This window comes from Heptranchias perlo, chromosome 35 (genome assembly GCF_035084215.1).
Source record: "Heptranchias perlo isolate sHepPer1 chromosome 35, sHepPer1.hap1, whole genome shotgun sequence".
NCBI classification, from domain to species: domain Eukaryota; kingdom Metazoa; phylum Chordata; class Chondrichthyes; order Hexanchiformes; family Hexanchidae; genus Heptranchias; species Heptranchias perlo.
Window position 1 is genome coordinate 10924023 of NC_090359.1, and position 13604 is coordinate 10937626.

At 42.0% G+C, this 13604-nt stretch overlaps 3 protein-coding genes and 1 long non-coding RNA gene across 4 annotated transcripts in view; 1 reads left to right on the top strand and 3 right to left on the bottom strand.

Annotated features, from left to right (window-relative positions):
* LOC137302350 (uncharacterized) overlaps positions 1-13604 on the top strand; it is a 413555-nt gene that overhangs the window by 298027 nt on the left and 101924 nt on the right. The gene's annotated exons all lie outside the window — the stretch shown is intronic.
* LOC137302345 (zona pellucida sperm-binding protein 3-like) overlaps positions 1-13604 on the bottom strand; it is a 1023493-nt gene that overhangs the window by 232467 nt on the left and 777422 nt on the right. The gene's annotated exons all lie outside the window — the stretch shown is intronic.
* Positions 1374-4046, bottom strand: LOC137301952 (ferritin heavy chain B-like). The gene is made up of 4 exons (XM_067971671.1): positions 3945-4046; positions 2576-2722; positions 2038-2163; positions 1374-1684 (listed from the first exon to the last, which is right to left on the bottom strand). The coding sequence occupies exons 1-4, from the start codon at positions 4044-4046 to the stop codon at positions 1529-1531; spliced, it is 531 nt and encodes a 176-aa protein (XP_067827772.1). The 3' UTR covers positions 1374-1528.
* On the bottom strand, positions 6748-10055 carry LOC137302037 (ferritin heavy chain A-like). The gene is made up of 4 exons (XM_067971736.1): positions 9864-10055; positions 8225-8371; positions 7487-7612; positions 6748-7056 (listed from the first exon to the last, which is right to left on the bottom strand). The coding sequence occupies exons 1-4, from the start codon at positions 10017-10019 to the stop codon at positions 6904-6906; spliced, it is 582 nt and encodes a 193-aa protein (XP_067827837.1). The 5' UTR covers positions 10020-10055; the 3' UTR covers positions 6748-6903.

A 13604-nucleotide genomic window follows, 5' to 3' on the forward strand; every position in this document is an offset into this window, starting at 1 on the left:
AATCTGCTTCCACCACCCGATGAGGCAATGCATTCCAGATCAGAACACTGAAAAAAGTTTCGTGTCACTTCTGGTTCTTTTACCAATCACCTTAAATCTGTGTTTGCTGGTTACTAACCGGTCTGCGACTGGAATCAGTTTCCCCTTATTTACTCCATCAATATAAAGATATTAACATGGACTGACTGAAGACGGCAATTCTATCACACCCAGTGCAAGTCACAAGTTCCTAAACTTCACTTGGAAACACTGGATAATTACAGCTACAGCATCAACATTTGAATCCATTCATAGGGGTGAAGGAGATGAATGGAGAACCCATAAGATTTGGAAAGGTTGATTACAATTTGGTATGGAACACACAATAGGACTATAGGCAAATCGACACATTTATGGAGGAGCTGATTGTATTGTGTTTATGAATTGATGGCATTGGGATGTGGAGTTTCAGGCAAAATATCTATTTAACTTGGTTTAAATGAAATGGTGATCCAGTAGAATTTAGAATTGTAATCTAGTATTAACTGCACAATGGGATAAATACAAATTGATAGATTTATGGATGAGCTGCTTATATTGGGTTTATGAATTGATGGAACAGTAGTGGTATGGAAGAGTTTAGGAGCCTTATCTATTCAACTTAATGGTTCAAGTTAGTTGTTTCGTGCATTTACTACATCTCCCAGAAGGAAGATTTTGTTTGCTGGAGTTTAGTTCGAGGTATTTTTTCTGTACCATACCCAATTTATTATTCATGGGGGAAATTAACAGGGGGTTGGGGGGCAGAAGATGAAAATGAAGGGAAATAGACAAACAGGGAACCTGCACTCCCCCATATGAGACCTATTTGACTCCAAACAAACAGTTTATTAGGAGTAATAGTGAGTGATTTCATAAGCTACCCCAACTACCTACTGAGGTCTGTAGCATCTTTGAAAAAAAAGCATCTGGATTGTTCTTCCCCAGGCAGATACTATTCTTAAAAAAATTGCCTATTGGACTGAAATTACTAGTTCACTTTCCTTGTGTTTTATTGGAACAAAATGTTACAGCAGCTGATTTTGCATCATTAATGAGTTAAACAGTTGATAATATGCAGTACTAATAGGAACAGTAACTCATTACTGTATTGTTCTTTGCATTGAAATCAGCAGTAATCATTTTACTGCATAAATACAATTTACACTCAAGGCAGACACATTAGCCCTCAACACCCAAGTCACTACATTGATATGACCCCAGAAGAAAAAATGTCATAGGGCAGAATCTCACCCTAAAGCCAATACATAACCCAATGTAATTTGTTACAACAGCTGAATTATGTTAATCTGAAAAATAAGCAATCACTCAATTTACAAGGAGCCAAAACCCAGTCTTCTGTAACAGTTTATTTCCAGTTACTATTACATTTCACATCAAGAGCCCAGGTCTCACAGCTCTTAGTACAAAGTCACCATTGCTACAGGATAGGGGTTCTTCAGACTATAAACAGGAGTACTGAACAATAAGCTTGATCCCTGCAGTCAGTTCAATCACTCTCCCCCAGGGTGAGCTTGTCAAACAGGTACACTCCCATGCCATTCTCAGGGGCTCCCAGTCTCTTCAGGTTGGTGATGTGATCTCCAAGCTTCTTGATCATCTTCACTTGTTCATCCAAGTAGTGGGTCTCCAGGAAGTCACACAACTGGAAGAAAAGATGGAAAATAGTTATGTCCAGCAAGAGATGGAGGAAGATCTGAGCTTCTCCAAGGGTTTGGATTTTAATCTTCTTGGTCTGGAGGATAGTCAAGTGGTGCACTTTAGATTGATGCATTTTATACAGTAACTTTGCTCTATTAAGTGCTTAGATCCTGGGATCAGATACATTTACTTCTAATGCAGACAGTAGGGCAATCTCCCTTTCCTGTCTCCCCTCCCCAATAAAATTTGAGCATGACACCAACAAAGCTATTGGGTATGAAGATCGTTTGAATAGGCTCAAGGACAGTAAATTTCCACCACCTCGAACTTACCCAAAGGCCCACATTAAAAACTTACATGAGGGTCTGTCTCCTCAGTGGAGAGTTTGTGCAGATCCAGCAGACTCTGGTTCACATTCTTCTCCATCTGCAGAGCTCTCTGCATCGCCTCCAGACCATTGCTCCACTCATCCTGCTCTGGCTTCTGAAAAGGGAATCAGGTCTCAGCCAGTTCACTTAATGGATTAAACAAAATACAAAAGAAAGTACTGAAGGAAAATAGGGGTGAAAAGCAATCAGATGTCCATGTTGCCATGAACCAATTGTCCCAAGAATATAGAATTACACCACCACAACCATGAGTCAAATAGTATAAATGTCTTTAAGGAGAAGTACTGAGGGAGACAGTAATAGATGGATGTGATGATAGGGCAAGATGAAGGTGGGAGGCAGCTCATGTGGAGCATAAACACCAGCATAGACCAGTTGGGCTAAATGTCCTGTTTCTGTGCTGGACATTCTATGTAATTATGTGCATTAGAACAAATTGCTTTAGAAATATTTAAAATTGTCCATTTAAGGGGAGCCATTCAGAAGGCCACTCCATTAAATCTAACCTTGATATCCTCCAAGATTACTCGGCCCCCACGCTGATTCTGGAATTTCAGCAGTTTCTCAGCGTGCTCCCATTCCTCATGCGACTGCTCCTTGAAGAACTCAGCAAAGTGACGCAGGGCAACATCATCCCGGTCAAAGTAATAGGACTGGTGAGATCAAAAGTAGTTGGGTATCAGAATTATCATCATGGGTATTGTACATAAAGCCAACCTCAATATTTTGCTTTCTGTCAAGGGTTCAAGTCTCACTGAGCTTGTAGGCAGATGGTTCTGAAAACTAGCACAGGCTGACTTGCTTCACTAACCTGGTAGTGAGATAATCTCACTCCTAGCAATAGGGAAGCTGGCCAATGGAAAATTACCAATTCAGCTTTGAACATGCTCAACACAATATTTCACTTTAATCTTCACACCCAAGACTGAATTATATGTCTAGAAATTAGTGAAGGAACATAAAAGCTTACATCCTTTTCATGACTGAAATTTGAAACAAACCCCTTTCTACAACTACCACAAACAGCATTAACTTAGCACCTTCAACACTAAACATCAAGACATTTCAGAGGAGAAACAGATACCAAGCAGTAAGAGTTGCATGACTAGAAACTGTTAGCATTTGAATGCTTTGAGAGACAGACAGAGGTAGGAAGGCAAAGGGATTAACAGTTACACTGAGTAGGACCAAAATGGCTGAAGACAGACAGGGACAAGCTGGTACTTAAAAAGTGAAGGTTCAGAGCATAGAAACAGAAGTGGGACATACAGCCATTTGAGCCAACTCAATGATTTAATTAGAACATGGATCTGTACATCAACTCATCCTTCAATACCCTGACCCAACAAAAGATTTCAGTCTTGAAAGCACCAATTAATCCCCAACATCCACAGACTTTCAAGGGAGAGAGTTCTAGATTTCCAGTACCTTTGAGGGGAAAAGTGCTTCCTCACTTACCTCCTAAATGGACTAGCTCTAATTTAAGATTATGACCCCCACCATTGCAAGGAGAATGTGGGGAAAGACTGTGGAGAGATGTAGAATAGAGGGTAAGAAATATGAATCCCAGGCATTGAATGCAGAGTGTACTGCAAAACACAACTTCAATAGAAAGCTCAGACACCAGGAAAGTGAACAATTGAGATTTAAGATATAGAATGTGGTGCAACTACTGCAAGGAAGAGGGAGACATTTTGATAATGACTGTACAATAAATCACATTATATTACAGCTTCAAAAAGACACTCACCATCAATCAATTGGGGGGAGGGGGTGCAGATTAGAGAAAAGGCAATAGATGAGTTGGAGAAAACAGAATTTTGTAATGTCACATTAGAATCTCCAATGTGAAGGGGTCAAAGAAACAAAACTCACCATAGAAAGATAAACATAGGAGGAATAGAGCTCCATATTGATCTGCTTGTTGACACCATCCTCACACTCCTTGTGATAGTTCTGACACACTTGGGAAGCCATCTTTAAATTAACTTTAACAAAACTAAACAACTCGATTGAAGCAAGAAACTGAAAAACAGCTGCCCAAAGCTCCATTTCAGAAGGGGAGGGGGGGTTGGTTGATCCTGGGCGTGGCAGCCTAGATGATGAGTGACAGTTGGCAATACCCAATCAGAAATTACATCCTCTCTCAGAACACCAATCAAGAAAAGGGAGGAGGGGAGATGACACCCAGAGCCAGTCAGAACTTTGAAGGAGGAGCATCATCGGCTGACAATTCAATAAAGATCCAATTGCTTTGACTTTCCTCAAACTGTAAAATCTGTTTCCGTGACCGGTGGGCACCGCAGGGACTGGAGTGCATCCTGGATCGATGTAATAAAATTATAATTTGACACTTATTTTGGGTTTATTGATTTACTGCACATAAACACAACCAACCCCCCCTCCCCTTCTTATAAAAGGGGGGCCTAAAACACAAAAAAAGGAAAAGCAAAAAAACCATGGCTGATCTTCCATCCCACACTCCAAAGAAAAAAAAATCTGATAGTGACCATATTCTTGACCATAATCGACCTTTCTTTGATGGACCAACAAGGGAGACTCTGGGTTGCCCCAGGGTCACCAAACATAAACCATCACAAGTGGCCCTCTCAGGGCACCACTCATATTGGATGGTCCAATCAAACTGAAAAGATACCAAAATAAGCATCAAGTGCCACCAAAAACAACAGGATACTTTCCCAATTAAATCAGGATTCTATTGTTGATGTCTGAAAGACAGTCTATACCCTGCGGTGCCCAGCGGTCGCGGAAGGCATCAAGCGTAACGGTGGACACCACATGCTCCCTCTCCGGGGCCACCCGGGCACTTGACCATAATGGACCAAATTGTCAATTGGTGGATCTGCCCCCATCCCATCGGTTATGGTCACTGATCGTGACGGTTCAAAGATCCAGAACCACAGGTTTAATTGTTGTTTGCGGGTCAGTGTCTTTGAATAATTCTGGATGGATCCGTGAGTTGGTTATTTGGCAAGTAGCTGCGGGTTTGAGGCAACATCCAAACAGATCAGAGCCTGTGAACAGCAACCAACAGCGAGTCAGGCGAATGGAAAGTGGGTGTGATGAACGTGTTAAACACAAGTCCTTCAATACTCCATCAATTCTAGGGTCAGTGAGCATCTGTACACACATCGGCTGGAAAGTGAAGGGGGCCACGGCATGTTGAGTTCTTGTTTTGTCATCATGACATTTTACAAACAATAAAATGCAGAGCACTCCACGGGGAAGAGACTGTGGACCATTGACTGAAGGGATTTGGGGCGGGGGGGGGGCGGGGGCGGGGGGTTTGGTGTTGGGAGGGATTGCGGTGAGAGGCAAACACTGTGTGTAGTGTTGGTTGTATATACAGTGAGCGACAGTGGTGAACAGACTATCTGGTATTTCCTGGGTTTGGTAATCCCTTGTTTCAATGATTAATCTCTTGTACTTTTTGGACAGTCAAACACCAAGTGGAAAGAGTCGAGTGGTAAATTTTCTCATTAGAAAGGGGAGTTACTGATATTTCCCTAAATCCGGTCAGGGAAGGATGGGGCTCCGTGGATATTTTGTGTTCCAGATCACATCAGAATACTGTCGGATCAACAACAAACAGCAGGCTAAAAAATCAAAGGTGGAACCTAGTGAAGGAAAGATGAAGCAACGAAAAGTGGGGTCGATGGACTGATCTGATCATATGATCCCTGTGTGAGAATAACCTGAACATCACTGGTGCAAACTCAGTTAAAGCTTTAAACAGACCAAGTAGTTGGTGGTTTAGCCTTTAATTAGATGGCTCTATTCTCCAACTCTTCAGTAGACTTACAAGTGGCAGTTTTGGCAATTGGGATCTAGTGTTATTTGGTTCCAGGCCAAATAAGATTACACAAAGATTGTATTCACAAGGAGAGGGGAATGGGGCAAGAACTGTTTAATGAAACAGAATCCAGCAAGGGAAACTTAGAGGAGCTCTTAGATTTGCAACAGCAAATGGAAGTATTTTAGAGGCTATGGGGTCCAGGATATAAAAGGTGCATGAGGTGAACAGAGACTGGAAAATAAAAATTGAGATTGAAACAAATAGCAGGAGCTGGACCAAAGTTCTGCACAGGAAGAAAAAGATGGGCTGAAGAGAAGGAGGAAAGAGCCAGGTAACCCTAGCAGGAACAATTGGTGATTTGGTCTTACTTTGCTCCAGGATTTTTGTAACTACTTAAATTTGAATACCTGCTTCAGGGAACACTTCCCTCATGTCCTACAATGGACAAGTCAGCAGCAATGTGTGGGGTTGTTTATTCAGAAGGTTAACTACTGTAATCACCATTGATGCCCACATCCCATGAACGAATAGTAATAAAAAAATGCACACTCTCCAAAAGGGATTCAAGCCTATGTGGAGGAAGAGGTCTTACTGTAATCAGATTACACTTTAATCTCTACTACAGAACACCAAATATTGAAAGCTGGTAGGTACAAATCTAATTTTGGCCTGATGGCCATCCTCGGCTGCTGCAAAACCAAATTAAGCCTTCTGGAGGGGAAGGGGTTAAAACATCCTTGTGCCCAAACAAATCAGATTTTATCACGGTGACAACCTATTTCTTAGAATTTTTTTTTGTTTGACGCAAGGCCACGTGCATTGGTGTTAGAATGTGCTCAATTACTGAAGAAAAGGAACCAGTTCAACATCAAAATGTTTTATTTCAGCTGCAAGAACACTCAACTACAATGTTTGGAAGTTAATCTTAGACTTTGAATTCCATTCCCAGTTCAGAGAGATGGCAACATAAAACTTCAATACACAAGTTGAATATCTGCAACATGGACAACAGTCCAGTCACTCCTCCCCCAGGGTGTGCTTGTCAAACAGGTACACTCCCATGCCATTCTCAGGGGCTCCCAGTCTCTTCAGGTTGGTGATGTGATCTCCAAGCTTCTTGATCATCTTCACTTGTTCATCCAAGTAGTGGGTCTCCAGGAAGTCACACAACTGGAAAGGGAAAAATAAAAATCAAGCTAGCTACTTGAATCATTAGGTTCCTTTAATCTCACTTCCCTACTGGGGAATACTCAAGGTCTCATTACAAAATATGGCCAAGAGACTAATAGATCTAACTCCTTGCCCTCCCAGCCACTGGTATTGAAAATAAATGCTGCCCTGCCCCAGTCCCTCACCTAAAGTCAGTATCCATTTGAAGGTTCCCTTCAAGCCCAAGATATCTCAACCCTTGAAACAGATTGATTTCAAGGACAGATTTTAATGCTCACCTTCAGTAGATTTAACAAACCTCAGATTTAGAAATGGAAAGTATTGAGCTGCATTCAGTCTGATGTGATTTTAAAGGACAGTGCTAAATTACACAATCCCAAATTAAAAATAAACCCAAAAGCTAAATGCCACTGATGCATTAAGGACTTACATGAGGGTCTGTCCTCTCAGTGGACAGTTTGTGCAGATCCAGCAGACTCTGGTTCACATCCTTCTCCATCTGCAGAGCTCTCTGCATCACCTCCAGACCATTGCCCCACTCATCCTGCTCTGGCTTCTGAAAAGGGAAGTCTTTCAAGTCACAAAATGCTCAAGCTCCCATCTGCATCCCATGCAGTATTAATCTCAAACTAGCCTGAAACAAGAGGATGACTGGAGTGTGGAAGAAAATTGATTTTTGCCCTGATGTTAGCAACAAGTACTCTGTTCAGTTATAATGTAGAACATGTGGCTCATTAATGAGAAAACATCTTCTCTGCTGTGGAGAAATTTTCCACATTCTGAAAGCTGGATAGAGGCTGCACTGGGGACCAATCATTCAATATGAAAATAAGCCTCAATAAATTACATTTGGTCCAGTCATGAACTCAACAACTGGCAGGTGGGTCATTAACCAGAGGACACACATTGAAGATAATGGGCAAAAGAACCAGAGGGAAGATCGAGATTTCATATATAAACAGTGAATTGTTACAATCTGGAATGAAATGCCTGAAAGGGAAGCTGATTCAATAGCAACTGTCAGAACAGATTTTTATGTATAGAATCATGAAAAGGAATAATTTACAGCTCTATGGGGAAAGAGCAGGGCACGAGGGACTAATTGGATATTCTTTCAAAGAGCCAGCACAGACACTATGAGCCAAATGGCCTGATTCTATGAACAAACCTTGATGTCCTCCAAGATGATTCGGCCTCCACGCTGATTCTGGAATTTCAGCAGTTTCTCAGCGTGCTCCCGTTCCTCATGTGACTGCTCCTTGAAGAACTCAGCAAAGTGACGCAGGGCAACATCATCCCGGTCAAAGTAATAGGACTGTAGGCACAAGAGTCAATTAAACAATCATACCAAATTAAGATAGAGAACAAACATCAGTACAGTGATTTCACCATGGATCAGGGAACCAAGGAGTTTGATCATTTTTAAAGAGTACTCATATTTCCTAACTCAGTTCACCTGGTGAAAGTCGACAACAGGTGGCCAGTGGAGAATGGAATCACCTCAGTCTTTGACCACACTGAGCAACTCAACTTAAACCCAAGCTTGAGCTACTTGGCCATTCAGGTACCTCCTGCCCACATCTCAATTTATACAAAGCATTAACCAGGAAGTCACATGACAGGTCCTCCTTCAGTGTTGGATACTGTGACCAAGGTGCCGAAAGCTACCTGTTCCACCACAAGTGATTCAGAAAGACCAGGGTGCACAATTAGTTAATTAACTCATGCAATGAGTCTCCTCCTTTTAGAGGGTCTGTGTACTAGATCAGAACTTGTGACATTCCAAGAAAATAAGTTGTAACAGAGACAAACAATGTGAGAGGATAAAACTCAAATTAGTTCAGATCACTAAATTAGGGAAAATTTAGATGTACATTTGACATCTGAAAAACTTGTCCAAATCAATAATCTGAACTCACCACAAACCCCCACCCCCTATTCACATGTCAAGGATCAGCACAGCCCAAGGAGGGCTGACCTGCTTCGTTCATGGTCTTGCCCAGTCCCATGTGGTCCAGGAGAGGGAGCATGCAGTGTCCACCATTTGAGGGCATGACCAGTGGGCACCAGTGAAGAGTGAGATATAAATTTCCTTTTGCTCAAATTAGGCTTTATGTTCATTGCTTTGTAGCAATTGGGCACTTTCCTGATAACAACAGAGAGCAACCCAATGTCAGCCTTACTTGATTAAAAAAGGCACACATTTCTCCACTGTGTTCTATACATTCCATCAATTACAAGTTTCTTGCTATTGTACAGACAAGGGTTACACTCCATCCCAAACCTGAACAAAACTCCCTTCATTAAGCAAGAAACTCCACCCATTTTGAAAATTCCCAATTTGATTTTAGAAACTTTGAGAAGTTCAATTAAGCTTTTGGCTGGAAAAGACAGGTTACAAGATCAAGAGTATGTAGCTATGGCTAAGAATGCCCATGGATTTGTGTTTTGACTAAAGATTTCACCACAGGTGTTTCAAAGACCCCAACTATGGGCAAGTCACCTGTAACTCAAAAGACACTCACTGGCCAATGTACTGAATCGGCTTTTTTTTTGGGGGGGGGGGGGGGGGGTGGGGAATGCATTTCACAGTCTCAATGTAAACTCCAACATGGAAACTATATAAAAAAGGACCCAGACAATCCATTTGAAAGGATAATGAAACATCACAACTATAAAGATACTTAAAACAAATATTAGAACAGCAAATTCAATTATTTTACTGAATTTAAAAGGTTAATTCACTAGAATTCAGTAAGTCTACATTAGTTAATAAGACAAAATACCCAAAGAAACCCAAAGCTCACCATAGAAAGATAAACATAGGAGGAATAGAGCTCCATATTTATCTGCTTGTTGACACCATCCTCACACTCCTTGTGGTAATTCTGACACACTTGAGAAGCCATCCAAACTACTTTTTTTTTAATAGACCAGCAACTGACTATAAACAATATGAACATAAGGACCTCAAACCTAAGCTGCTATATTTATTCTTTCAGACCCAACCCATCTTTAACTACAGGATGTGACATCACTGATGATAAATGTTTGGCAGCCAATCAAATAGCTGCTTTCTCATCACACCAACGGAAAAAAACCCTAACCCCTCCCCCTGAAAAAAGTGGGGGGGGGCCTAAAAACACCAAAAAAAAAGGAAAAACACACAAAAACCCAATATCTTCAGGATCCTCCTTTCATTCAGTCACTTCTCTTGTTCTATTTCATAAGTTTCTTCACTTCATTTTAACCTGCTGTTTGTTTTTATTCTGTGACCTGTCTGTTTTTTAACCTCTCTTTCTAATGATTTCTCCCCCTGCTCCTCATTTGTTCTGTTCTTTTCTCCCCATCTCCCCCATTCCCCAGAATCCCACCCATTCCCATGTCCCCTTGTAACACTGTGCAGTCTGCAGCCTGTGTGTCCATGTCCCTGTGCTTCAGTCAGCCTGAGTCACTCTCTTCAATAAAAAATATTCCTTCCACTACGAGCATGCTATCCAGTCCCTCGGTGCCATTGTCTCAATGTTACTCTTTTAATTGAACAAGAAGGAGACACTGAGTTTCTCTTTTTTTCTAATGGGTCTTTGAGCCCCAGTGTCAGGAACCCCGAAAACCTATTCAAGTGCTGTAAGAATTTTTTCTTGTGGCACACCCAATCATAGCAATGAAACCGAATTAAACCAAAATGTCACTGTCGTAATCAACTATCCACTCCAGTCCCCGGTCTCAAACATAACGGCAGACACTCCGTGCTCCTTCTCCAGGGCCACCCGGGCACGGAGAATGCTGCGGAAGAGAGACAGACAGTCGGAGCGACCGCCCCCCCATAGGCCATGTCTAGCCTGGACCTGCAGATGGCCACCTTGGACAGGCCCAGGACCAGACCCACGAGGACTTCAGTCCCACGCTCCTGATCTTTGGCCACCTGTTGAGGGGAGTGGGGAGTTTGGGGGGGGGGCGCAGGCAAGTCGGAGGACATTCGCATGGGTCTGGCCCTAGGCCTGTCCAAAGTGGTCATCTACAGGTCCAGGCTCGACCCGCCCCATGGGGACGGTCGCTCCGACCGTCTGCCTCTCTTCCGCAGCATTCTTCGCACCGCGATGGCCCTGGAGAGGGAGCACGCGGTGTCTGCCGGTACGTTTGAGGCTTTCCGCGACGGTTGGGCACCGCAGGGATTGGAGTGCATCCTGGACCGAGATGATAAAATTATAATTTGACACTTTTTTTTTTTTGGATTTACTGCACATGAACACACCCTAACACCCCCCCTTCTTATAAAAGGGGGGCCTAAAACACACAAAAAAAGCTGACTGCCCATAAAAAAAAAATTAAAATTATTATTTGACTCTGTTATCATTTAGTTTTTGGATTTTTTTAAAAAAAAAGTTACATCCTCAACCTCCCTCCCTCAATCTCATAAAAGGGGATCGAAACATACAAAAAAAGTCAACCTGATTCAAAACAAATCTACTTAATTGAAAAAAAAATGTTCTGATTGGCCTTAAATACAATCTCGACTACGCCTCTTTCTTGATTGGTGTCCTCAGTGGGCGTAGAGCTCTGAATGGCTAGTGTGAGTTTTTACTCATCATCGGGAATGCCACGCCTTGTATTACAGGCAGGCTGTCCCCAGACATATAAATAGAAGAGTTTGGGAATGCTCTGCGCCCGGGTGGCCCTGGAGATGGAGCACGCGGTGTCTGCCGGTACGCTTGAGGCTTTCCGCGGCCGGTGGGCACCGCAGGGGCTGGAGTGCATCCTGGACGAGGATAATAAAATTTTAATTTGAACACTTGGTTTTGGTTTATTTGGTTTTTAGTATTTAAGCACACCCCACACCCCCCCTTCTTATAAAAGGGGAGCCTAATTTTAAGAAAAAAAAAATCCAGGCACCAATTAACAAAGGACAGAAGGTGGGGTGTGATTCCCAGAGTCAATCAGAGCTTTGGAATACAGGCAGGATTGGATGATTATTGTGTGATGTGATTGCTGTTGGTTTCTTTGACGAAAAAAAAAGAAAAGAAAGAAAAAAAAACACACCCTAACTCCCCCTTCTTATAAAAGGGGGGCCTAAAACACAAAAAAAAAGCTGACTGCCCATAAAAAAAAATTAAAATTATTATTTGACTCTGTTATCATTTAGTTTTTGGATTTTTAAAAAAAAAATAAAGTTACATCCTGAACGTCCCTCCCTCAATCTCATAAAAGGGGATCGAAACATACAAAAAAAGTCAACCTGATTCAAAACAAATCTACTTAATTGAAAAAAAAATGTTCTGATTGGCCTTAAATACAATCTCGACTACGCCTCTTTCTTGATTGGTGTCCTCAGTGGGCGTAGAGCTCTGAATGGCTAGTGTGAGTTTTTACTCATCATCGGGAATGCCACGCCTTGTATTACAGGCAGGCTGTCCCCAGACATATAAATAGAAGAGTTTGGGAATGCTCTGCGCCCGGGTGGCCCTGGAGATGGAGCACGCGGTGTCTGCCGGTACACTCGAGGCTTTCCGCGACCGGGGGGCACCGCAGGGGCTGGAGTGCATCCTGGACGAGGATAATAAAGTTTTACTTTGAACACTTGGTTTTGGTTTGTTTGGGTTTTTAGTATTTAAGCACACCCCACACACCCCCCTTCTTATAAAAGGGGGGCCTAATAGGAAAAAGAAAAAAAAGAAAAAAAAAGAGTTTGGGAAGACGTTAGCCTGGTTCAGCTAGTTAAAATACCTTCTTGGACAGTTAGAATGGATTCCCAGGTGTGTTAGAACTATCACAAGGAGTGAGGATGGTGTCAACAAGCAGATCAATATGGAGCTCTCTTCCTCCTATGTTTATCTCTCCATAGTGAGTCTTTTTTTTGGACCCTATTCAATCCCTCAATCTATGTACAGTGGGTGTATTTTTGAAACCTGTAATTGTGCAAGTTAAATTGAATTGTTATAAACAAACTGTCTCCCTGTTCCTTACAGTAATTGTACTATAGGCTGAGTTTCTTCAATCTCTGACTCACGTTCCTGGGCTCTGAGCTTCTTCAAATTTACTTTTGGAATACACTGCATTCAATGGGGGCATGATCCTGGTGAAAGGAATGTTATTATTGGTCCTTCACTAATTTCCAGATATACTATTGAGTGTCATAATTTCAAGTTAAGCAAGTGTTGATTTGTGAGCATATTCAAGTAAAATTTTAATTAAAGCTGAATTGGTGATTATTTTCCATTGGCTAGCTTCCCAATTGCTGGGAATGAAATTATCCACCATCTTTACCAGATTAGTGAAGCAAGTTGGCCTGTGCTAGTTTTCATAACAATCTGCAGACCAGTTGAGTGAGCCAGAAAGCAAAATATTGAAGTTGGCTTCATGTACAATACCCATGATTGGTCTTTGAGATATCCAACTACTTTTGATCTCTCCACAGTCCTATTACTTTGACCGGGATGATGTTGCCCTGCATCACTTTGTCAAGTTCTTCAAGGAGCAGTCACAGGAGAAACATGAGGATGCTGAGAAATTGCTGAAATTCCAGAATCATCTTGGAGGATATCCAGGTT